Below are 27,526 nucleotides of genomic sequence, written 5' to 3'. Positions count from 1 at the left end.
GATCAGCGGCAGTTAACTGCCGCTGATCTGCTAGTACCCGCCTCCTGTATAAAGGGGTAAAATCATTGGTGGTGCAGTGCACCCCCTCCCCCTCAATCCCCCCATCCCATTAAAATCATTGGTGGCACAGTGCGCCGGCCCCTCTCAACCCTCCAGTATTAAAATCATTGGTGGCAGTGGCCACAGGGACCTCTCCACTCCCCCTCATTGGTGGTGCAGTGGCAGCTTCTGATCGGAGCCCCAGCTGTGTAAGCCTGGGGCTCCGATCGGTTACCATGGCAGCCAGGACGCTACAGAAGCCCTGGTTGCCATGGTAACATCCCTGATGCTGTGTGCACAAAGCACAGAGCAGCAGGGACAGTGTGGAGTCCTATTCACCCTGATAGAGATCTATCAGGGTGAATAGGAAAAGGGATGAAAGATCCCAGGTTCTAGCCCCTAAGGGGGGAAATAGTTATTAAATAAAAAGTGAAAAAAAAAAAAAACACTAAAATATGAAGTATAAATCACCCCCCTTTTCCCAATTTCACATATAAAATATATAAATAAACATATTACATCGCCACGTCAGAAAAGTCCAAACTATTAAAATATAAAAAAAAAATCTAGGTGGTGAATGCCGGAACAGAAAAAATAAAATAAAAACTGCGCGATTCGCCATTTTTAAAAATGAGGAATGCACGTGGCTTTTTTTGTTTATTTTTTTCGCGTGGTATCGAATGGTATCGAGTATCGCAATACTTTTTCATGGTATCGAAACCGAATCAAAAATTTGGTATCGCAACAACTCTAGCCTCCTGTACACTTCCTACATCTATACACCAGAACACAATTGTCACCATTGATAAGTTTCAAACATGAAATCTAAAACGGAATTTCCTGAAATAAGTCTCTGAGCAACTGTAATGATAATTGGGTGGTAAAATTGAAGAAAGTCATCAATAAAACTACTATCACTGGACTTTGTCATGCCATAAAAAAAAAAACACATTAAAATGATGTTGGAACCGCGCTGCTTCTCTTTTAATCCGGCCTCTTTCTTTGGCGCAAACAACCAAGTAGTAAAACACAAGACAAAGATACTCCCGCTGTTTATTCCACGAACCTCCAAAGGATTCTCTATAGGGTATCAAGGATCACAAAATTGTGTAATACCTCCGATGCATTTAAATAAAAAGGATTTATTATACTCACAAATTTAAATTGCCAGCATATCATAAATTAATGAAACTTATTTAATGATATGCTGGCAATTTAAATTTGTTTGTGAGTATAATAAATCCTTGTTATTTAAATGCATCGGAGGTATTACACTATTTTGTGATCCTTGATACCCTATAGAGAATCCTTTGGAGATTCGTGGAACAAACAGCGGGAGTATCTTTGTCTTGCGTTTTACTACTTGGTTGTTTGCGCCAAAGAAAGAGACCGGATTAAAAGAAAAGCAGCGCGATTCCAACATCATTTTATTGTCTTCTGGGTGAACACGACCCACTTCACTTCTGGAAGCAGCAGCGCAAGTACCCTATAGCCACGAGATAGAAACATTTTTTGCAAAATTACCCTTGGAATTAAGAAATTATATAAAAACAGCGCAGCTCTTAGATCAGCAATGGGGATTGTAGTCTCTGAAGGCACACAGAAAGTGGTTTCCGATACGATCGATCACTGGACTAGAACCTGGGCTTCAACATAAGTCAGTATTCCTGTCTCTTAAATATTAGGAAAAACAGCTCGACATGGTGAAGTACTGCAAGTTCTTAGTTAATCCAACTTCTTTATTATACTTACAAAATTCCAAATATAAAAGTCACAGAGTATAATCAGTCTTTTCAATCTGCCTGACCCGGGTTTTGCCTCCACTGTCGAGCTGTTTTTCCTAATATTTAGGAGACAGGAATACTGACTTATGTTGAAGCCCAGGTTCTAGTCCAGTGATCGATCGTATCGGAAACCACTTTCTGTGTGCCTTCAGAGACTACAATCTCCATTGCTGATCTAAGAGCTGCGCGGTTTATATATAATTCAAGACTGAGTGTGAACTGAAACCTACCTCACCACGGACCAGCTGCGCTCAAAATATAATTACGGTTTGAGACTTTTAAATTATTATTATTTTTTTATCCAAAAGTGTATTACCCTTGGAATGATTTACCAAACGATGCATCAAGACAAGTGCAGCTAGGTAACGCGTCCACTGTAATGGCGGCAAGGATCTTCCTGTAGGGGATTTTTTACATTTAATCTGCTTTGCTGCTACTGTAAATGCAGTGGATTTTCTAAACGCAATTCCACTGCAGACAATCTGCAGCAATTACCCTACACTACACGTGGCTGTACCCTATGGGGAACTTTAGAAAAAGAGCTACAAAATAAACAAAACACAAGATTACCTACCGTTCCAGAGAGTATATCATGGGGGCAGCAATTGAGCAGATGGCTTTTGCACACTCTTTCATCACTAAACTTGATCCGCTGTCTTGTTGTATCACCTGAAAAAGACGACCCGTAATATCTTATATTAGAGATCCAAAAGTCTGCGTCGTGGACCATAACATCAGCCTATCCTGACTACGCACTAAAGTCTGAAATGGCGCTATGGTCCGTTTGTTGGAGGGTATCAGTAGAACATCCAATTATAAGAACTATGTAATACTGTTCTTTCAGTCCGTTTGCAGGTTCTGTAATATAACAGATGTGATCACACTAAATACAGAGAAATGTAGCATTTTGAAATTAGAGGCACGGGAGCATATGCTGAGGGTTCACAATTTGTCATTCGTCATATAGAACGGATGGAAACGAACCGATCGGAAGGAAGCTATCTCTCCATTATAGAACTATAGGACTTGGCAGGTTACAAAGCACTAGAAAACACTGCACTATGGACTAGAGATGTCCTACTCCTAAAGCAGACCAAAAGGTACAAAAGGCTGAGCTGGTCTAGTCTATACTAGCTTTGTAAGCAAAATTATATTTTCAACAAATGAATGGGGTTGTTCGAGTTAGAAAAACACAGCTGCTTTTAAAAAAAAAAAAAAAAAAAACTGTCCTCATGTTGATTTCAGTATATTGCAGCCCAGGCACATGCACTTCACTGCAGCTGTGCTGCAATACCAAAGGCAAACAATGGACGGGTGCAGAGCCGTTTTTCAGAGGAAAGCGTGACAGTCTTCTAATAGCGGACAACCCCTTTAAGACTAGCAGGTAACAGTTACATTAGAATGCAGGAGTAATACAAACCTGAGAAGTACTTACACTAGTCAAGACCCAGGAATACTCTTACTGTGCAACATTTTACCAACATTACCCTTCTTGTGCTCTGTGGACATGATGAGACCAGCGGGAGCCCCAAACAGATTTTCCTACGTTTTTGCTTTTTGCTTTTCCTTTGATGCAGATAGTTAAAAAAGCAAAAGGGCAACATCCAAATGGAATAAACTATTAGGATACTGGTTATTTGATGTGAGGGTTAGCTTAAAATATGCAGTTCTGCTAAAAGTGAGGGGGGAGAGCAAGAGAGTAGGGCAGTAATCCCATGTCAGGTTGTGTAGAAACTGAAGACGGGGCATTGATCTGGGCCATATCTGGAGCTGGAAAGGATTTTCCCCCCTTAATATGGGGCAATGGGCAGAAACCTCAATGTGTAGATAATCCAAAATTGGCTTATTTAAGATGCCCCATAAATTGCCATCTGCAAATTGTTTCCAGAGGTTTGCCAGTTACTCATGGGAATGGTAACCTGACTGATGCCCTGCTTCAGGACAGATACATTATATACAGAGGTGTTCTGCTGAAAGCAGAAGATGCTGATACCACTGACCGGATGCAAAGCAGTTTCTATTACAATGTCCTTCATTAAAGGGGTTCTACAGTTATTTTAAACTGATGATCTATCCTCTGAATAGATCAGCATCTGGTCGGCGGGGGTCAGACACCCGGGACCCCTGCCGATCAGCTGTTTGAGAAGGCAGAGGCGCTGGCAGTAGCAGGTTTAGCGCAGGCCCAGTGACGTCACGACTAGCATTCAAGTGAACAGAGCTTAGCCGCGCCCAGGCCAGTGATAATAGTCGTGACGTCACTGGGCCTTTGGTAAACCTGCTACTGCCAGCGCCTCTGCCTTCTCAAACAGATGATCGGCAGGGGTCCCAGATGTCGGACCCCCGCCGATCAGATGCTGATGATTTATCCAGAGGATAGATCATCAGTTTAAAATAACTGTAGAACCCCTTTAAACTTAGAAAGTATAAAGGGAAATAACTAGCTAAGGCTACTTTCACACTAGCGTTAGAAGAATCCGGAAGGCAGTTCCGTTGCCGAAACTGCCTGCCGGATCCGGAAATCCGTATGCATTTGTTTCCGGATCCGTCTAACGAATGCATTGCAATAACGGATCCATCTCTCCAGTGTCATCCGGAAAAGCGGATCCGGTATTTATCTTTTTCACAGATTTAAAGGTCCGTTTTTCCGGAACACTTGGTACCGGATCTGGCATTAAAAGGATAACTGGGATTGTGGGAGTATTGGATTGGCATTTTTGGGAGTATTGGATTGTGGTGATTAATATCACCTTGGTGGCCCTATTTCAACTTTTCACTGTGTATTCAATTACCCCTTAATTCCACAGTTTTGTTCCCTGTACTGCCTACTTTTACCTGTGCTTAAAATAGGGTTGCTAGGCATGGTCCGGATCGAGGACGCTGCGTGCAAGGTCAGATTACTGACAGCCAGGGACTGTAAGTAAATGATTATAGCCAGGTCCTCCCCAGCAGCTGATAACAGTGCCTGGGCTGTGTGCACTTCTCCCTGTCCCTGCGCTTGGCAGACGCTCCCTCACTCAGCAGAGCTGAAGAATGGAGAGTTGGAGCAGCGCAGACCAGGGAAGGGAGATCTGCCATCTGCTCAGTGTATAAATGAAAGCAACATGTGGTAAGAGGACCCCTTTGTGCTGCAGGAGATTAACCCTTTAGGGGGAGGGCTCTGGTTACTGACACTTTTGGGGGGCTATTGTTACTGGCTAGTGAGGGCAGGTGGGATTAGCCTCAGGGTGAGGGCAGTGGCGGCCATCTTAACTGAATAGTGAAATTGCAGTTTTATGCAGACTGGTTGCTAAGGGCTGAATCTTATTAAATATGGGGTAAGTCAATCTAATAGTAACTGATTCTGGAATATCATGTTATTAGTAACTACATATATGAAAATTGAAATTAGGGTCTAAATGTGACAGTTATCCTTTAATACATTTCAATGGAAATTAATGCTGGATCCAGTAATCCGGCAAGGTGTTCTGGAATTTTGTCCGGAAACCAAAATACTGTAAAAGGGACTGAACTGAAAACATCCTGATGCATCCTGAACGGAATGCTTTCCATTCAGAATGCATGGGGATAAAACTGAAGCGTTTTTTCCGGTATTGAGCCTCTATGACAGGACTCAATACCGGAAAACTTTACCGATAGTGTAAAAGTAGCCTAAGAAAGTATATTTACAAGGGTGCCAAACGTGTTTTACAGCGTATCAATGACACAGATGAGGACCTGGCTGCCGAGGAGCCCTCTAATCCAAGAAAAGGGGCATTTTTGGTCTTGGCTGTCCAGTGAAAGGTGGCAACAGATTTGCAAGCACTCACCATGGAAAATAATGGAAGATATGTAATCTCTAATACCAATTTATAAGAAATGCAAGTTCACTTTAATGGACAATGAATTGTGAATGCATGGTCACCTATTCATTAAAAAGAAAACCTCTTATTAGCAGAGCAGAAGCTTTCAGAGGTTAAAACCGTTTGTTAAGGTTTATTAATGTGCCATGTAGTTCTTACATTTAAATTGGACAGAGAGATAAATGATGGTAACAATAGCATTACGTTAAAAGGGTTTTTTCCAGTACTTTAACAATAATGATGACTGATCCAGTGATGGTTGGGGGTCTGACGTCCCGGACCTCTGTCTACAGTAGACGGAACTGGATATAGTAGCACTCCTCCGGCTAAGATGAATGGGAGCGGCTGTGCCGTGACACGGCTGGAGTTACTGACTTCTGGCAGCTGATCAGCAGGGGGTAGGGTGTCAGACCCCTGATGACCTAATATTGATGGCCTATCCTGAGAATAGCCTATCAATATTAAAGTACCAGAAAACCCCTGCAGGTATTTGTACAGGACAGAAGAAACATCAGCTAGAATATCTTGGGCAAGTCTGTGTAGGGCAAATACTTTCCAATTTATTAAGGTTTCCATAGATCTCAGTAGAAGGCAACCCAAAGTGATGAGATTTTTACCACCTTGACAAACGTAGAACTTATAAACCTATATCATTTGCTTTAGTAGGGAATTATTCATCACTAGAAATGGTCTTCAATCATTTTCATGCCAAAGTTCTGAAATGTTAATAACTACTTTAATGTAATTCTGTGTTTTAGAATATGAAAAAATAATAATACGCTTTTCAGCTATTTTGTGGTTATTTGTCCGACTTTGTTGCTGCTTATCTGTGTTGCTGGAGGCAGGCGCTGGACCTATTAAATGTGTTTGGCCAGTTTAACTAGCTGCTGGCCGACAGCCCTCTCTCCTGTCTCTGCTATACACATGTTCTAAGTATGCTATGGGGAGAGCAGAGAAAGCCGCTGCCAGACAGTTCTGATAGCAGCCGCCCAACATACCGTTCCAGACAATATATCATGTCAGGGGTGAATCAGAATTTGTCAAACCGGATGTTTTTGGCAGGTTCGGCCTACAGAAGTATAACGTGTATGGCTAGCCTTTGTCTCGGTCCCTCTCTGGCAGCTGACAATATAGTTCTATGTCCCCTTCAGAAGAGGTCTTCTCAGCTATGCTTTAGAGGCTGGGGTCCTCGCCTGACAAGCTGGGCCGTAAGCTATTTCTATGGTAAAGTCACTATGTACTATGGCTGTCAAGCATGTGACTGCCCATCAGCCTTCAGCTTATGTGAATGTGTACATTGCTATACACTTTAAACGGTGCTGCCAAGCCCCTTTTAGCGTGGAGATACAGTTATATCTACACATCTGCCATCTTGCTGCTATAAAGTGGACTGCACACCAAAACTAATCCAACACAACCCGCGGCATGCAGCGGGTTGTGTCCGGTCGGTTCTCCGATGCCTGCCAGAACATGTATGGATCTCCGCCAGACCCCATTACACTTAATGGGTCCGGCGGACATTCCGTCAGCATCAAAATTTTAACCGGAGATGTGAAAGTAGCCTTACAAGGGCTGAGCTGCTGCTTCTTTTAGGCCCCTTTCACACGGGCGAGAATTCTGTGCGGGTGCAATGCGTGAGGTGAACGCATTGGGTCCGGATTCAGTGCGGGTGCATTCACTTCAATGGGGCTGTGCAGGTGAGCGGTGATTTTCACGCATCACTTGTGCGTTGCATGAAAAATCGCAGCAAGCTCTAGATTATGCGTTTTTCACACAATGCAGGCCCCATAGAAGTGAATGGGGCTGCGTGATAATCACAAGCATCCACAAGCAAGTGCGGAGGCGGTGCGATTTTCTTGCATGGTTGCTAGGAGATGATCAGGATGGTGACCCGATCATTATTATTTTCCCTTATAACATAATAGCATTCTTAATACAGAATGCTAAGTAAAATAGTGATGGAGGGGTTAAAAAATAAAAAACTATTAATAATCTCACCTTAATCCACTTGAACGCTCAGCCTGGCATGTCGTCTTTCTTTTTGATGAAAAGGACTTGTGGTGATGTCACTGCGCTCATCACATGGTCCATTACCATGGTGTTGGACCATGTGATGAGCGCAGTGACCTCATCAAAGGTCCTTTAGCCAGGTCCTGAAGAAAGTAGAAAGAAGAGATCCACTACGCGATCAAGTGGATGGGGCGAGTTAAATTTGTTTATTATTTTTAACCACTCAATGGACATTTTACTATACATTCTGTATTAAGAAATGGTATAACTATGGTATAAGGGAAAATAATAAAATCTACACAACACCGATCCCAAATCCAAACTTCTGTGAAGAAGTCCGGGTTCGGGTCTGGGTACCAAACATGCCGATTTTTCTCACGCGCGTGTAAAACGCATTAAAACGTTTTGCACTCGCGTGGAAAAATCGTGCCTTTTCTCGCAACGCACCCGCATCTTGTCCGGCCCTCACACGCAACGCCCGTTTGAAAGAGGCCTTACAACTCTCTTTACAAGTGTGCAGTGGTAAGATTACGTCTGATTATTTTCTAGACTAACCACTCAATCCCACCCCAGTTTGGGCCATCAAATTCAAATCAAGAGGAACAGTACCTGCACAACATAACACCAGCCTCCAACAGTCAGGTTGCCTCTCCTAATGATGGTCATTAAACGGGTTGTACAAAGTTAAAAACGTATCCCTTATTCACAGGATAGGGCATAAGTATCTGACCAGTGGGGGTCCAATCACTAGGACCCTAACTTATTACGAGGATTGTGGTCCTGTGCCCCATTATGAAGGTATATGCAGGTCACACATGTCTGCTGCGGCTCCATTCTTTCTCTATAGGACTGCCAGGGACAGCAAAGTCCAGTACTCCAGCATTACCAGCAATCCCATAGAGAATTAATGTGCATTCATACAGAACCACCACCGATCAGATATTAATGTCCTTTCCTGTGAGATGCAGGAAGGATATGGACTGAGGGCAAGGCCACTATCAGCCTATACGCAGAAGCAGCCAACCCTAGGATACAAGTATGGCTACTTTCACATATGCGTTTGGTGCGGATCCGTCTGGTATCTGCACAGACGGATCCGCACCTATAAATGCAAAAGATGGATCCGTTCAGTACAAATCAGTCTGCATACACCTAGACTTAGATTTTTTTTTTAACTAAGTGTATGCAGACGGATCCGTCCTGACTTTACATTGAAAGTCAATGGGGGACGGATCCGTTTACAATTGCACTAATATTGTGTCAAGGTAAACGGATCCGTCCCCATTGACTTACATTGTGTGTCAGGACGGATCCGTTTGGCTCCGCACCGCCAGGCGGACACCAAAACGCTGCAAGCAGCGTTTTGGTGTCCGCCTCCAGAGCGGAATGGAGGCGGAACGGAGCCAAACTGATGCATTCTGAATGGATCCGCATCCATTCAGAATGCATTGGGGCTAAACTGATCCATTTGGGGCCGCTTGTGAGATCCTTGAAACGGATCTCACAGGCGGAACCCTAAACGGCAGTGTGAAAGTAGCCTATGATGGCCAAATTGAATTACTTAAATTTTAAAATGTTCAACCTGCTATTGTAATAAATTCATACAAGATAAATTAACCACACTGGAGCGCTACAGACCTGGTCAGTGTTGGTCCAGCATAAGGTCAAATCTTTAGAAGGCTTCAACCCAAATAGATGCAATATGCGAGTCTTTTCAATGTTTTATGCAGTAGTGCAGATGGGATACTCTGCTTAGCATGTATTGTTTTTAGAGCTTTTTAAAGGAAAAGTACTGGGATCTGGGATCAACCACGTATTTTATCACCATGAGTGACTACACACAGCTCATGTACCTTCGTGACAGGAAGAGAATACCTATGAAGAGCCAAGATACTGCCATGCCCCTATGTCATGGCTTAGGGATGTTTTTTGGGTGCTCACCATCATTGTGGTATAAAAAACACATTGCCAACTGCTAAGGACACACTCTGCTATCATCAACTCAGCCTCCCTGAATCCAAACCCATACAACCAAATGATACTACACGTTGTAGAGTTCTGCACATTGGTATGAAAGATATTTTCAGTATACCAAAAGGCAATGTAACAGCCATGCTAGCTGAGGTCTGTCTACAGCAGAGGTCTTCTGTCCTGGTTCATAGTTGGGCGATATAGGTTCACTGTTGGGGTCAGCAGCTGCAAGATCTCATGGTTTCTGTTACACAACTGCGTTTCTCTCCACATTCATTAACACATCTGAAAAGTTTGTTATAACTCACGGCTCGGCGAATGCGGGGCCTTTCTGATACTCCCTTGCGGATTGAAGTAGGCAGGCATAGATACATTGAACCTTTATAAATAAAACAAGGGGGCCAGATTGTTCAGTTTGTATAAAATACATTGCGTCTGCCAGCATTTTAACACAGTTCATCAAAGAACATCTTGATCCAGACATAATGAAAAACAATCTATAGTTATTCCCTCCCAAACCAATTGCCAGGCATGAGGTTTCACATATTTTAAAAACATTTCCTACGTGGATTAAAACACTAAATACACTTGTGGTATTGACCATATCAGTTTTATTGTTTAGTTGTGTAATAACAATCCACGTGCTTGGCTTTAAAGCATCGAACAGCTCACACATCAACTGTTCAGTAACAAAAAAAGGTCACATTTACTGAACAACAATTATAAAATACTGTTTGGCTAAAAAAAAAAAAAAAATTTTTTTTTTAAAAAACTTTCTTGTAGAAATATACGTGAAACCACATACCTGGTTATTTCCACAAGTCATGCATTGATTGACAGTGTGAACCGTCTCCAAAAGGTTCAGGACATTCTGCTTAGCCACAGACATAAAAAGGAAGGCAGGGAAGAAAAAAACAATCCATGACTTCTAATGCAACCACCATGTTCAGTCTACTCCACTCCTCCAGCAAATACTCTTTAAAGGGAATTTATTTAGTGAAGAATACACATAGCACATATGCTCCTCAGACTTCAGTTTCCTGATCCAGGCCCATTTCCTACAGGAGAAGGTTTGCGCATGGACATAAGATGCACGTATGATCAATGTACGCACATCTGTTCTAAGTCTCTGGGATCTGGTATTGTTAACAGCATGGGCCACATTTTGGAGGACTATTTTTTTTACGGTTTCCTGCATTCATATTTGCGTTAACTGTAGCTACCATAGGAGACCCACTTAGAAGGGAGGTAGTGTATTAAGTCAGGGGTGGTCAAGGTTCAGTAGCATGACCAGTCTCCCAGTAACCATCGCCAGCAATGTATGAAGTGGTCCTGATCCTTCCTCTATTGCAGGGCTTGACAAATTTCCTTGGAATCTAGAAGCCAGCTAAAAAAAAGTTAGGAGCCGTTTTTTTTTTACCTTATAAAGCCTTATTTTCAGCGACAAAAATAACACCTCTTAAATTAACATATAAAGTCTAGAACCAAACAACATGGGCATTGTTTATAATCCCTGCGCTGTGACGTCACTGTGTGTATAATCCCTGCGCTGTGACGTCACTGTGTGTATAATCCCTGCGCTGTGACGTCACTGTGTGTATAATCCCTGCGCTGTGACGTCACTGTGTGTATAATCCCTGCGCTGTGACGTCACTGTGTGTATAATCCCTGCGCTGTGACATCACTGTGTGTATAATCCCTGCGCTGTGACGTCACTGTGTGTATAATCCCTGCGCTGTGACGTCACTGTGTGTATAATCCCTGCGCTGTGACGTCACTGTGTGTATAATCCCTGCGCTGTGACGTCACTGTGTGTATAATCCCTGTGCTGCAGCTGACAGAACTGATATCCCTTCCCCAGGATGTTTGGTCCGGGCTCATTCATCTCATAGAACTGCAGCTATGAAATCCACAGCGTATTGCAGCAAATACCAGCAAAATAGATGAGATTTTACCAAAAATCCTCACACTTCATAAAATCCACACGGAAATGAACCTACTGTGCACATTTCAAATCCGCACCGTGGTAATATATGATTTCACCACGTGTAACTGATCGTGGCTGAATTCCACAGAAAATCCACACGCTACATGTAGAGTTTGATAAAAATCCACAACAGGTAATCCTCTGTGGAAAATATTTCCATTGGAATTACCCTAGGAATACTGAGGGGCCTTCCAGCTCTCTCATGGATTGTCACCAAGCTTTCCTGGTCTCCTAGTCCTGAGGAGAACATATCTCAGTACGGGAACATATAGAGAAGTTATCAGATGATTTAGCCATTCAGGAGTCTTATGGCAGCTCCTAGGAGAACTGTGAGGTATACAGCCTGTCACCCAGCTTTCCTGAGGAGAATATATCTCAGTATGGGAACATATAGAGAAGTCATCAGATGATTTGGCCATTCAGTAGTCTTAGTTCTCATAGGAGCTGCAACCCGGCTTCCCAAGACTCCTGAATGGGTAAATCATATGATAACGTATCTAAATGTTCCTATACTGAGATATATTCTCTTCAGGAGACCAGGAAAGCTGGGTGACAGACAGCCTGTATACCACACAGCTCTCCTAGGAGCTGCCAACCGGCATTCAGTGTGGTATACAGGCTGTCACCCAGCTTTCCTAGAAAGGGAAAGAACTAAGAAATGGCCGAATGGTAACTGCAGGGATGGAGCACGGAGCAGGAATGGCCACCAGTTGTGGCTAGCAGGAGCTCCGGCCTAATGACGGCAGCAGGTATGCAGCTCCCCGCTGGGTTCATGGCCATGCTAGAGGCCAACTTGGCAGTAGCAGGCAGACATTACAAACTTTGAGCCTACCGGATAAGTGCAGAGCGCATCATTTACCGCCGCAGAGCCGGCCGTGCAGGGACCTGGCAGCACTTGGTGTCCTGGGATGTTGCGCTGCCCGATCATGTCCCCTGCTGTATACAGCAGGAGGAATGATGATGGGCCGATTGTCTTTCCTCCACTTGTCAGCGAGTGCAGCGCCGCTACCTGTGCTCCCGCTCTGCCTCCCCTGCACTAACTCCTCTTCCCCCGCCGAGGCTCTCTTACCGGGACACGGGCTCTGATGTCTGCCGGACAGTTATCACAGATAAGTATCGGCCGGGCTCCGGTAAAGGCTTCGCCATTTTTAACTGCCCTGGAGATTACGCACGGCGACATCAGCACGCTGCGACCGATAGACGACGAGAGAGAGTGGACAAACCACAATGGAGCCGAAAGCTGAGGGGTCCGGGCAGGGTGGCAGACGCAGTCAGAGCCTGGGCGCAAGCGATTTAAAAAAAAAAAGTTTCATTTTGCTCGCAGTCCTAACCCTCCAGTGGCTGCGCCCGGCTGCTGGTGTGCTGGGCCTATTTTCAAGCAGGGGCAAATACCCAGGCGCCAGGACAAAATCATTTTGGCTCACTTTATAAAAAAAATAAGGATAGCAGAAATGGTGAAAAATTTCTACACCACCTATTGAGGAGGTCGGGTTGTCAGAAATACCCAGGTAACCTACGGCCAAACAACTTATTCTAAAGTGCCATAAACATACAACCCTAAAGCACAAACCCATCATCAAGACGTTAAGAAAAAACGCAATTAGACTTACCGGTAATTCCGTTCCCTTGACGGCCACAAGTGAGAGATGACCCTTGACCTCTGTAGGGGCAGGAATACACGGAGAGTTTAAATTGCCTCCACCCCTCCTCCCTTCTCAGTGTTTTTACTAATTATTAAGGAAGGTGAGCAATAATGTGTGTCCCCTTGATTACTTAATATCCAATACAAACACATCAACAAAAAGGTGTATAATAAATATATATAAAAAATTTATTTTTGGGGGGGGGGGGGGGGAGAAGAGTTGAAGGGATATATATGGGCCGTCATGGTGGATTCAAGGAAACAGAATTACCGGTAAGTCTAATTGCGGTTTTCCATTCCATCCACCATGATGGCCACAAGTGAGAACTCACAAATACTTAAAGGTGTTCTGCAGTTTCAACACCTGGGACCCCCGCCGGTCAGATGCAGATGATCTAGCCAGAGGATAGATCATCAGTTTAAACAAACTGCAGAACCCCTTTAACAAGGTGGGAAACCGCCTGCAGAACTTTTTGGCCAAAAGCTTAAGGTGATAATGTTTTACAAATGTGCTGAGACTAGACCAGGTAGCTGCTCTGCAGATTAAATCTAATGAAACACCAGCTTTTTCTCCCCAAGAAGAGGCCGTAGCCCTGGTAGAGTGAGCTTTTATACCCTCTGGACAGGGTATGTTCTGAATGGAGTAGCTGCACTCTATGGTAGATCTAATCCATCGAGCTATTGAGGACTTGGAAAGCTTCCTTCCTTTGATTCTTATTCCGAACTGAACTAAAAGGTTGTTGTCTTTTCTGAAACCTTTAGAAGCTTCTAAATATTGTAAGATGGTGTTCCTTACATCAAGGACAAGGCATTTCTATCTTATCTTCTGGAGAGCTGGTAACTGATGGTAAGACATTTTCCTGGTCTCTGTGAAATCTAACCCCACTTTAGGGAGGAATCCTGGATCTAGCCTTAACACTTTTCAGTCCTCAAAAATCTTAATGGCTCTCTACAGGAGAGGGCCTGAATTTCACTTAAACTGTTGGCTAAAGTGATGACCATCAGGAAAGCAGTCTTGAGGGACAGGTGTTTTATAGAGATTTCAGCTAAGGGAAAGAAGGAAGATCTAGTTAATCCTTCTAAAACTATGTTGAGATTCCATTGAGGAATTCTACAGGGTGGGCCATTTATATGGATACCCCTTAATAAAATGGGAATGGTTGGTGATATTAACTTCCTGTTTGTGGCACATAAGTATATGTGAGGGGGGAAACTTTTCAAGATGGGTGGTGACCATGCCGGCCATTTTGAAGTCGGCCATTTTGAATCCAACTTTTGTTTTTTCAATAGGAAGAGGGTCATGTGACACATCAAACTTATTGGGAATTTCACAAGAAAAACAATGGTGTGCTTGGTTTTAACGTAACTTTATTCTTTCATGAGTTATTTACAAGTTTCTGACCACTTATAAAATGTGTTCAATGTGCTGCCCATTGTGTTGGATTGTCAATGCAACCCTCTTCTCCCACTCTTCACACACTGATAGCAACACCGCAGGAGAAATGCTAGCACAGGCTTCCAGTATCCGTAGTTTCAGGTGCTGCACATCTCGTATTTTCACAGCATAGACAATTACCTTCAGATGACCCCAAAGATAAAAGTCTAAAGGGGGTCAGATCGGGAGACCTTGGGGGCCATTCAACTGGCCCACGACGACCAATACACTTTCCAGGAAACGGTTCATCTAGGAATGCTCGGACCTGACACCCATAATGTGGTGGTGCACCATCTTGCTGGAAAAACTCAGGGAATGTGCCAGCTTCAGTGCATAAAGAGGGAAACACATCATCATGTAGCAATTTCGCATATCCAGTGGCCTTGAGGTTTCCATTGATGAAGAATGGCCCCACTATCTTTGTACCCCATATACCAAACCATACCATCAATTTTTTTGTTCCAACAGTCTTGGAGGGATCTATCCAATGTGGGTAAGGGCTCATTCAGACGGCCGTATGCTATCCGCAAAAATGCGGATCCGTTTTTTTGCGGATTAGATACTGACCAATTCACTTCTATGGGGCCCTTTTCTATTCCACGGTTCCGCAAAACAAATGAAACATGTCCTATACTTGTCCGTGAAAATCAGGAGATGGCCCCATTGAAGTCTATGGGTCCGCAAAAAGACTGAATGCTATCAGATTTTTTGCGGATCCGCAAAAAAAACGGATAGCATTCAGTATTTCTGCGGACAGCATACGGCCGTCTGAATGAGCCCTTAGTGTCAGACCAATAGCGGTGGTTTTGTTTGTTAACTTCACCATTCACATAAAAGTTTGCCTCATCACTGAACAAAATCTTCTGCGTAAACTGAGGGTCCTGTTCCAATTTTTGTTTTGCCCATTCTGCAAATTCAGTGCGCCGATCTGGGTCATCCTCGTTGAGATGCTGCAGTAGCTGGAGTTTGTAAGGGTGCCATTTGTGAGTAGCTAATATCTGCCGAAGGGATGTTCGACTAATGCCACTCTCCAGTGACATGCGGCGAGTGCTACGCTGTGGGCTCTTGCTGAATGAAGCTAGGACAGCCACTGATGTTTCTTCATTAGAGACAGATTTCATGCGTCCACATTTTGGCAAATCCAACACTGAACCAGTTTCACGAAACTTAGCAAGCAGTTTGCTAACTGTAGCATGGGAGATGGGTGGTCTCGTAGGGTGTCTTGCATTGAAATCTGCTGCAATGACCCAGTTACTGCGTTCACCAGACATCAACACAATTTCTATCCGCTCCTCACTTGTTAACCTCGGCAACATGTCAATGGCTGTAAACAAAGAGAAACTTGTAAATAACTCATAAAAGAATAAAGTTACGTTAAAACCAAGCACACCATTGTTTTTCTTGTGAAATTCCCAATAAGTTTGATGTGTCACATGACCCTCTTCCTATTGAAAAAACAAAAGTTGGATTCAAAATGGCCGACTTCAAAATGGCCACCATGGTCACCACCCATCTTGAAAAGTTTCCCCCCTCACATATACTAATGTGCCACAAACAGGAAGTTAATATCACCAACCATTCCCATTTTATTAAGGTGTATCCATATAAATGGCCCACCCTGTAGATCTCAAGGTCGGCTTTAATCTGGAAGCTGCTCTGACGAATCTCCTTATCCACCTGTGTTATGCAAGACTTGTGTCGTAAAAGGCACTAAGAGCAGATATCTGGACCTTAATTGTGCTGGGTCTTAAACCAATTTATAATCCGTTCTGTAAAAAAATCTAGTATTTTATTAATTGGAGAAGAGGTGTCCGGATGTTCTTCTCCTAGCCAACTGCAGAATCTCTTCCAGATATTGAGATAAATGGCTGAAGTGACTTTTTCTACTTGCTTAAAAAGAGTATGAATTACTCTGTCTGAAAGGCCCTGTCTCCTGAGAGATTCGCTCTCAGGATCCAGACAGCTAGATTGTAGAGCTGTGGATTTTGCTGTTTTATTGGTCCCTGAGTGAGGAGACCCTCCTGTAAGGGTATTTTCCATGGTTCTTCCAGTGCCATTCTTTTCAGAGCCGAGAACCAGCTTCTTTTCGGCCAGTGAAGAGATATTAGGATCATTGTTGTTGGTTCCCTCTGAATTTTCTATATCACACAGGAAATCAGTGGGAAGGGTGGAAAAGTGTAGACAAGGCTCCATCTCCAGCTTATTGACAGGGGGTCTACTACCCGTGGTCTGTCCCTGGGGTCTAGCGAACAGAATCTGCGGACCGGAGTACTTTTTCTGGATGCGAATAGGTCTCTCTGGAACACCCCATCTGGAAGAGAATTCCTGAAAAATTTCCAGCTTTAAGGACCATTCTCCTGGATGTAAGGATTGTCGGCTTAGGAAATCCGCTTCTAGATTTTCTGACCCTTTTAGATGGATCGATGTTAAGGAGAGAACATTTTCTTCTGCCTGAGAACGTATTATTTTTGCTACCTCTGCTAGAGGGCTGGATCTTGTGCCGCCCTGATGTTTTAGGTATGCCATTGTTGTGATATTGTCTGAAAGAACTTTCAGATGTCTGCCCTTTAGTAGATAGAGACCTTCTGTTAGGGCCATAAGGACTGCGTACAGCTCTCTGAAATTTGAAGACCTGTTTCTTATGATGACTGACCGACTGGAAGTAATGACTTCCTATTTTTGAACCCCAACCTGAAGCACTGACGTCCGTTAATATTTGGACCTCTGGGATCCTAAACCAGCCTGTACCCTGGAGAAGTTTCTCTTCTTTTTTCCACCATTTCAGATCTATTTTGACCACCGATGGAATGCCGATTATTCTGTCTAGTGAGGACTGCTTTTTGTTCCAGTTTTTAGGATCCAATTCTGCATGGTTCTGGTATGTGCCTGGCTCCATGGGACTGAGCTTAAGCAAGAAGTTAGGGTACCTAGTAGACTCATTGTTTGCCAAATGAAGCATCTGTGAGAGTTCTGATACTTTGTCACTTTGTTTTTTATCTTGTCCTTAGGTAGGTACGTCCTCTGGGATACAGAATCTAACACTATACCCAGGAACCTTATTTTGTGGACGGGGTGAGTGTAGATTTTTTCAGGTTTATAAACCAGCCCAGATCAGAAAGGGTGTTCATAAAATCTCTTGTTACCTTGGAGGTTTCTTCTTTTGAGTCTCCAATAGTTGTCCAAGTATGGGACAATATTTGCTCCCTTCCTTCATAGGAACGCCACCATTTCTACTACCAACTTGGTGAAGGTCCTTGGAGCTGAAGAAATGCCAAATCAAAGCGCCACAAAGCGGTGGAGGTAACCCTTGGGATCTTTTACCGCAAATTTTAGGTACTTCTTAGAGGCCTGATGGATTAGTATGTGGTAGTAGGCATCTTTTAAATCTATTGACGCAGAAAAGGCACCTTCCGGAATCAGCGGAATGGTAGAGGCAACCGACTCCATTTTGAACTTCCTGTACACAATAGACCTGTTTAGGGGTTTTAGAGTTATTATTGTGCGGTACGAATTGTCTGGTTTCTTGACTAGGAAGAGCCGTGAATAAAATCCCCTTCCTATTTCGGTATGTGGCACTTTTATTATAACTCTTGATCTGATCAGGTACTGAACCTCCTGCCAGATCTTCTCTTAAACTCCTATGTTGTGGGTAGTAATTGTGAATCTTTCTGGAGGGTTTGAAGAAAATTCTATCTTGTAACCCTGTGCTAGGATCTGTAAAGCCCAGGGATTTGATGTGATCTGATTCCATTGCTCTAGAAAATCCTTCAACCTTCCTTCTACTTTGGCGTCATTGTTTGTTCTGCTTATTCTGGGGATTGAGGATAAATCCTCTACCTTTGCCTCCCTTGCTGTAGCTCCAACGACCGGTCTTACCCTGCCCTCTATAGGATATACATTGGGAAAAGAACAGGTGAAAGGGTTTCTTTTTAGTTTCTCTCTCTTCCGGAAACCCCTTTTTCTTGTCAGCAGCTTTTTCCAATATTTTGTCTAATATTGGCACAAATACGCCTGAAAAGGCAATAGAACATAACTTGGCCTTGGAGGCCTTATCCCTCGACCAAGCTTTCATTCATAATGCTCTTCTGGCAGCATTGGATAAAGCTGCATCTTTGGCGGAAAAACACACTGACTCAGCCGATGAGTCAGCCAAAAAAGCAGTTGCCAATTTTAAGAGTGGGACAGAATTTATAATATCTTCCCTGGGGGTCTTATTTTTCAGATGTTCCTCTAATTTTGATAACCAGAAATACATAGCTCTGGCTACAGATGTAGCTGCAATGTTAGTCTTGATGCCAAACATTGCAGCTTCCCTTAGGAGGGAGTCTGCTTTACGTTCCATCGGATCGCTAAGCTGCGAGGAATCCTCAAACGGTAGCGCAGACTTTTTTTACTACCTTACCCACCTGGATATTGATCTTGGGAATTTCAAATATTTTACATTCTGTTGCATCAAATCTTAATCAATTCCTGAATTCTCTTGATACTCCTAGCCTTTTTTCTGTCTCGATCCATTCATCCATAATCATGTCCTTAATGTTTTCATTGACGGGGAATATTTTAGATTTTTTCGCTTTTAGACCCCCAAACATCTCATCCTGTACTGTACGTAGTTTGGGAGTATCTTCTATACCCATAGTGGACCTTATGGCTTTGATTAACTCTTCCATCGCATCTGAGAAGTATTTTTTATCATTCTCCACAATTTCTCCGTCAGACAAGAGATCCTCTTCAAAGACTCGTCTGGAGGAAGAGGCATCCTCGTCATTGTCCTCTGGCTCAGAGGAGGATTGAACGGACATTCTGGGTTTTTTAGGATTTTGAGTGGGACTAGCTGCTCTCAGTGACACCATGGAAGATCTGATCTCTTCTTGAATAAAAGATTTCCTATCAGAAAAGATACATGGCTGCTCTTCTTTTACGATGTCCGAAATGTAGACTTTGCCTGATAACTGCAAAAAGAAATTATGTAGTCTCTTGGCACAAGTAGCTCACTTTAGAGGTCTTGCTCTAGATTTAGATTCTCTTGCTCCCTAAAGAACAGAGAAGAGCAACCAAGTATCATACATTGGGTCAAGGAAAAAAAATACACAAATTCAAAAATCATACTGCCCATGGGCGAACTCACGGGAGGTGCAGTTGGAGAGGGATCAGAGCCCTCTGAACAGGGTGCAGGAGTTTCAGGTGCAGGAGATGCAGTTTCCAGGTTGCATGAGCGCCCTGCTATCAAATACTGGCGTCTGAAGTCATCCTTGTGCATCTTGCATGGTGCGCTATGGCTCCCTCTGCTTCTGGTATGTAAAGTCGAAGGTGCGAGTCACAAAAATTGCGCGCGTGCCACGTGACCCAGGTCTCAACAAGCGTACCCTGTAGAAGCAGGATAGCAATCTGGATGAAACTCAGGCCCCAGCACGAACTGGAGCGAGCGTCCCATGACCTTAGGAAGCAGACCTCAGATACCTTAAAGGGAACATGTCACCTGGATTTTGGGTATAGAGCTGAGGACGTAGGTTGCTAGATGGCCACTAGCACATCCGCAATACCCAGTCCCCTTAGCTCTGTGTGCTTTTATTGTGTATAAAAACCGATTTGATACATATGCAAATTAACCTGAGATGAGTCAGAGCTTGAAAATATGACTCTTCTTTGGTCACACAAGTAAGATATGACTCTTATGTTAATTTACATATGTATCAAATCGATTTTTTTTATACACAATAAAAGCACAAAGAGCTTTGGGGACTGGATATTGCGGATGTGCTAGCGGCCATCTAGCAACCCATGTCCTCAGCGCTATACCCAAAATCCCGGTGACAGGTTCCCTTTAATAGTAGTGGAAGGAAGACCAAGACATGGATGGGGCGCAGGTCCCAGCTTAAGCCAGAGCGAGCATCCATGTTGCTCCCGCTGCCTAGCCTTAGCTCCTGCCGCGGGAAGGTAGCGGGAGATCTGGAAAAAAAAATCTGAAGTCTTCACCTCCCGATAGGAAGGACTCTCTCTGCATGCTTACCCCGTAGGGGCAGGAAAAAAAACAAACAGAGGGAGGAGGGGTGAGAACAATTTAAACTCTCTGTATATTCCTGCCCCTACAGAGGTGAAGGGTCATCTCTCACTTGTGGCTGTCATTGTGGATGGAATGGAAAACATGGATGTCTTTTTGGAGAGAGCGAGATTACACAAGATCGGAGCGATGGTGAGCAGGTAGGAATCCTGTGTTTACAGGGCAGGCTGTGGGCACTAGATAAAAAGTCATTATTTCTGAAGAACTCCTGTAAGTGCATTTTAACTCAGTTTTAAAGGGTTGTCTCACTTCAGCAAATGGCATTTATCATATAGACAAAGTTGATACAAGCCACTTACTAGTATTGTTATTTTCGATATTGTTTCCTAACCTTTTCTGGCTCGATTCGTTTTTCCATCACATTATACACTGCTTGTATCCAGGGGTTATGACCACCCTGCAATCCAGCAGCGATGGTCATGCTTACAAACTATAGGAAAAAGCTTTAGCCTGTGCACACTTCCACTGTGCCAGCCAGCAGAGAGGCCGATGCATTTTCCTATAGAGTGCAAGCATGGCCACCGCTGTGCTGGAAAGATGAATCAAGCCAGTAAAGGAGGCAATAAGGACAACAACAATACCGGGTGGTCCAAAAGTATGGACACACCTGAATAAATACAAAACAGTGGTTGGGAACGCCATTCCCTGTGTGGCATGTTGCTAATGGAAAAGCGGCAAATCTGTGAGGAACGGTGTTCGACATGGCGGTCATTTTGAACACTGCCATCTTGGAACAAATATACTTTCAAATGGGATGGGTTCATGTGACATATGTGATTAACATGGGAGGAGAGGAAAGAGATCATGCTGATCTCCGGGGAACGCAGAACCTGAGTCACTGCAGCGGATTTTAACCCCTTAAGGACCTCCGCCGTATATGTACAGCGGAGGTCCGGTCCCTAAACATGGCCGCTCGCACATGCAGTGGGCACCATAGCCGCCGGGCTTCTGATCGCATACATTTTACCCTTCAGATGCCGTGGTCAAATATGTGACCACAGCATCTGATCAGACCGGAAGCGAAGTCGCGCGCTTCGGCTCCAGTAACAGCGTTCCCTGACTGAGATCGGGGAAACTGTTATATTGCTGAAATAGCCAGAAGCCTGCTTCAGGCTTCGGTGCCTATTTCAGGAATATACCAATACAGGCCACAATTGACATCAATTAACACAATGGGCGATCTAATGATTGCCAGTTATTGTCACCCAGGAAGTGACTTAAAAAAAGTTTTTACTAATATATAAAAAATAAAAAAGTTCAAATCACCCCCCGCCCTTTCCTTAAAATAAAAATACTTAACCAATAAAAAAATTTAACATCATGGGCATCGCCACGTGCGAAAATGTCCATACAATTAAAATATAACAATATTAATAGCATACGGCAAATGGCGTAACGGGTGAAAAAATAAAAAAACTGCCAATTTGCCTTTTTTTTTTGTCACTTCAACTACCCAATACCAAATAATTTTTTATAAAAAGTGATCAAAAAGTCTCTCACACTTCAAATTGGTATCACTAAAAAAAGAACAGATCGCCCCGCAAAAACTGAGCCCTCACACAGCCCCGTACACATACGATAACTACAAAAAAGTTATAGGGGCCAGAATATGGTTAAAAAATAAAAATAAAAAAATTTACCCCCTCAAAAGGTTTTCATTTTTTCTTCAATATTAAAATGCAAGAAAAATTATACAAGTGTAGTATTGTTGTAACCGTACAAACCTGGAGAATGAAGATAACAGGTCAATGTTACCTCAGTGTACAGTGTAAAAAATAAAAACCTTTATTACAATTGCGTTTTTCACAATTCTACCCCATTTGGAATTTTTTTCCGCTTCCTACTACATGGTATGCAACCGTAAATGGTGCCATTAGAAAGTACAACTTGTCCCGCAAAAAATAAGCCCTAATAAGGGTACTTTCACACTTGCGTTTTTCTTTTCCGGCATAGAGTTCCGTCTTCGGGGCTCTATACCGGAAAATAACTGATCAGTCTTATCCCCATGCATTCTGAATGGAGAGCATTCCATTCAGGATGCATCAGGATGTCTTTAGTTCAGTCTTTTTGACTAATTAGGCAAAAGATAAAACCGCAGCATGCTACGGATTTATCCCCGCCCAAAAAAACTGAAGACTTGCCTGAATGCCGGACCAGTCTTTCAGGTCTGCGCATGCACAGACCGGTAAAAATGTGAAAAATAAATAAAAATCTAAACGGATACGTTTGTCCGTATGACAAATGGACAGACGGATCCTGATCAGTCTTAAAATGCAATCAGTTGGCTTACGTTTTGCCGGCGATGGAACTGCCTGCCGGATTCCTCTGCCGCAAGTGTGAAAGTAGCCTAAGGCTATGTTAATGGAAAAATAAAAATAAAGTTAAGACTATGGGAAGGAGGGGAGTGAAAAACGAAAATGCAAAAATGGAAAATCCCCCGGTCCTGAAGGGGTTAACACATGGCACCCTAAAGCCTCTTTCACACGGGTGAGATTTCCGGGGGTGCAATGCGTGAGGTGAACGCATTGCACCCGCACTGAATCCGGACCCATTCATTTCTATGGGGCTGTGCACATGAGCGGTGATTTTCACACATTACTTGTGGGTTGCGTAAAAAACGCAGCAAGCTCTATTTTGTGTGATTTTCACCCAACGCAGGCCCCATAGAAGTGAATGGGGCTGCGTGAGAAATCGCAAGCAAGTGCGGATGCGGTGCGATTTTCACGCATGGTTGTTAGGAGACGATCGGGACCCAATCATTATTATTTTCCCTTATAACATAGTTATAAGAGAAAATAATAGCATTCTTAATTCAGAATGCTAAGTAAAATAGGGATAGAAGGGTTAAAAAAAAGATTATTTTTTTTAACTCACCTCATCCACTTGTTTGCGCAGCGCGGCTTCTCCTCTGTCTTCTTCTTTGAGGAAAAGGACCTGTGATGACGTCACTGTGCTCATCACATGGTCCATCACCGCAGGTCCTTTTCCTCAAAGAAGACGACAGAAGAGAAGCCGGGCTGCGCAAACAAGTGGATTAAGGGGAGTTAAATTATTATAATTATTTTTTAACCCCTCCAGCCCTATTGTACTAAGCATTCTGTATTAAGAATGCTATTATTTTCCCTTATAACTATGTTATAAGGAAAAATAATAAAATCTACACAACACCTAACCCAAACCCGAACTTCTGTGAAGAAGTCCGGGTTTGGGTACCAAACATGCGGATTTTTCTCACGCGCGTGCAAAACACATTAAAATGTTTTGCACTCGTGCGGAAAAATTGCGCATTTTCCTGCGACGCACCTGCATCTTATCCGGCACAAATACGTGACGCCCGTGTGACAAAGACCTAACAGACCACCCATCCGCCATGGCACAGTTGGCAAAATTTGACAGATTTCACCAAACAGATTCTGTGTTGGAGCTGCCAAAAAGAGGATGTAACAAAACGGCCCCAGACTAGGCAACAATGGCTGTCCTGACGTCCTTCCACGAGAGCCCACATCATAGCACCCTCCATCTGTTACAGGAGAGCAGGGCGAGTCCAACCACGATTGGGCAGGAACTGGCTACTCCAAATGGCACCTGTAAAGCTCCAGTTACTGCATCATCTCAATAAGGATGATCCCGATCACTATGTTAAATTTGCAAAACGGGTTGTCACAGCAATTGTAACGGGACCCACATTTGGCAGCTCCAAGACAGAACCCGTTTGGTGATGTTTGGCGAGCAATTTGCCAATTGTGCCATGGCAGATGGGTGGTCCGTTAGGGTGCTGCAATCACTCGGGTACAGCGCTCCCCAGAAATGAGCACAATCACTGCCCTCTCCTCTGTCTCTGTAGAAAAGAGAAAATTATTAATAACTTTGGCATGAATAAAGGTATGTCACATTTAAGATTTAGATTCCTCATCAAATTCTCTATCAGGTGTGTGTCATATGGTAAACTCTTCCCATATGAAAATATCAATTTAGTTCTAAGATGGCGGTTTTCAAAACAGCATCCGTGTTGGACACCGCCCCTCATAGATTTGCGCCCGTCCCCTTAGCAACGTGCCACACATGCTCCATTCTGACAGGGCCAAGCTGTGAAAATGCCATCGTGCCTGGCCCTGGCAGAGCGCAGCTAGGTGTAATGGTAACCACTGACTGCAATGGGAAATCCTACCGCCTTCAACTTACTCTGTAATAAAGATCCCTTTAGACGAGACAATTTAGCAGCGATTGTCAGGAAGGAAGCGTTCCTGCTCATCAGTGAAGCAGACTGCCGCATTTATGCTTGTTCGTCGGCGGAACCTTTACACCGCCAGATAAGCGCCAACAAGCATTGCCATGAGTACTGGTTAACAATTACCTGGTGGATTCTCGGCCTGTGTAAAGGGCCCTTCACACAGCAATCAAATTATTTGACGAAGGTTGGAGGATTGGATCAGATAGTCGACTAGTAATCGGTAACGTGACTGTGAGACCTCACGCCGCACATTTAATGTTACGGCTAAATCCCTGTCTAATAAGCCAAATGGCGGTTGGGCTGGGATTTGTGGCTGTAATATAGATGCTAAAATGCACCCAAATTATGGCCATCCGAATGAGGCCTTATAATGCTGTACATCCAGCATCTCTGAAGCCAGAGGTGAAAGTTTATTTTTCATTTCATCCCACTCCCTGCTCTTACCAAGCAGCCGAGCTGCCACTGCAATGACCAGGACTGGAGTTCGCTCTGATCCTGGCTGTTTCACCCCTGAGGTGCAGTGGGCAATAGTGACTACAGCATCTAAATGGTTAGGCAGGCAGAGGGGGCACCAAGTGTCACTCCTTCGTTGATCGAACCGATCTTGGCAGTATTGACTGTCCTAATGTGTATGGAAGGGGCCTCCTGGGGGCAGATATCAGGGGAAAAGAAGAATCAGGCTGCTGGATTTCATCATGTCCAATCATTTTGTTCTCGGGTTGATAAGCATGGCTTTCTCCTCTCTCACTGTCGGGGATGCACAGTCACTCGGCTGAGTAAGCATGTGGTGGTGTGTCAGGACAGAGCGACTGGTGGATCCAAGGTTCTGCCAGCAGGTATCGTGTGTATGGTCGGCCTAAGAGGCCATGCTCACGCAGCAGAATTCTGAGGCTAATGGATTTCTATCGCAGATGTGTATTTTAAATGCTGTGGCTCCGAATGGGGATTGGCAACAAGAGGGCTCAGCAACCTCCGGCGAGCCAGCTGTGGTGAAACTACAACTCCCAGCATGCTCCATTCACTTGTACAGTAGTCCCAAGAACAGCAAGAGTTGTAGTTTCACCACAGTGAGTGTCGGAGGTCCCTGATCCCTGAACAATGAAAGGACGGCCTAATCCTAAATCACCGGGTGACATATGGAGTACTACTGGTTAGCGGCTGCCCCAGAATCTTTACCTATTAGTATCTAAACCTTCTGCCCTGGTATCTGTATGAGTAACTCACAGGCTGAATGAATGCTCAAAATGAGTCTTCTATAGGGGCCCAAAATCAGCAGAGACAGGGACCCGACAAATCCTGGTGAGGTGGAGGCACCAAGCGCCCAATGGACACAATACACTGAAGACGGCAGAACAGCGCCCCCACCGCTGGACGGTCACAGGTTACACGGCAGCTGCAATCTTTCCCGCCTTCCTTATTGCAGACGAAACATCTGAGAAATGTCTATGGCTTTTAGGTCTGGGACGTGTAGAAGCACACTGTCAATCACACCCGCCCGCGGCACCAGATGTCAATACCATGAAAAAGCTACAGAGGAATCGCTTACCGTCCCTAGAGGTCCCCATGAGCTGGTCGAGCATGGCGCGCATTTGGGCCTGCGCCGACATTTTGAGGAGGTACAGAAAGGCTCAGGGCTGGAGAAACCGCTCTCTATCCCTTCCTCGGCCGCTAATTACACTCCGTGCCCTCCTAATCTCCGGAGAAAGGCTGGAGGCGGCTGTCCATCCAGCGGCCGCTGCTGTTAGCAGGACGGAGCTCCCGGGCGGCGGAAAGTATCGCGATACCGAGCTCTTGGTGACCGCGAATGCGCTGTCTCCCAGCTGGCTGCTCTGATTGGCTGCACCGGCGTCCTGGTTCTCGTGTGTGACGGCTGATTGGTCAGAGGAGGTTTGGACGGTTCCCTGTCCGGCCGTTCTCCCGGTGCTGCTTCGTGTTTGACGTGTTGCAGCTAGGGCTCCTGAAGTAATAGTCATATGCAGAGGTCGAGAAGAGTCAAAAATACTCTCCTACCATTTCTGAGTAGGAAAGTTACAGTAATACATAAAACGTAGGCCCACACATGCTCACATCTTCGTTGGAGCCTCTTTGACAGAATCTGCAATAAAGACCGGACGAAAAATACTTAGGCTACTTTCACACTGGCGTTTTGGTTTCCGTTTGTGAGATCAGTCATGGGCGCTCACAAGGGTCCAAAACGGATCAGTTTGCCTCCGATCAGTCTCCATTCAGCTTTGGAGACGGACACCAAATCGCTGCTTGCAGCATTTTGGTGTCCGTCTGACGAAACTGAGCCAAACGGATCCGTCCTGGCACACAATGTAAGTCAATGGGGACGGATCCGTTTTCTCTGGCACAATAGAAAACGGATCCGTCCCCCATTTACTTTCAATGGTGTTCGAGATGGATCCGTCTTGGCTATGTTACAGATAATACAAACAGATCCGTTCTGAATGGACGCGTCCGCACAAAACGCGAGTGTGAAAGTAGCCTTATATGCAGCACAGGATCCTGAACAGACTCCATAGTC

General features: G+C 44.2%; 1 protein-coding gene across 3 annotated transcripts in view; it reads right to left on the bottom strand.

Annotated features, from left to right (window-relative positions):
• LOC120978801 (putative RNA-binding protein Luc7-like 2) overlaps nt 1-26,781 on the bottom strand; it is a 107,357-nt gene extending 80,576 nt beyond the window's left edge. For 2 of the 3 annotated variants that reach the window (XM_040407148.1, XM_040407150.1), the window contains exons 1-2: nt 26,546-26,781; nt 2,398-2,492 (exon numbers count right to left, since the gene is read on the bottom strand). In XM_040407148.1, coding sequence (XP_040263082.1) covers nt 2,398-2,492; nt 26,546-26,606 — 156 coding nt within the window. In that variant the 5' untranslated portion in view covers nt 26,607-26,781. Of the gene's footprint in view, nt 1-2,397; nt 2,493-9,951; nt 10,023-26,545 lie in introns of all 3 variants that reach the window. The other variant, XM_040407149.1, reaches the window with a different exon arrangement.
• Between the last annotated feature and the right edge of the window lie 745 nt (nt 26,782-27,526).

This window comes from Bufo bufo, chromosome 9 (genome assembly GCF_905171765.1).
Source record: "Bufo bufo chromosome 9, aBufBuf1.1, whole genome shotgun sequence".
NCBI classification, from domain to species: Eukaryota; Metazoa; Chordata; class Amphibia; order Anura; family Bufonidae; genus Bufo; species Bufo bufo.
Note: the sequence above shows the minus strand (reverse complement) of the source record. Positions and strands in the feature narration are given on the sequence as shown.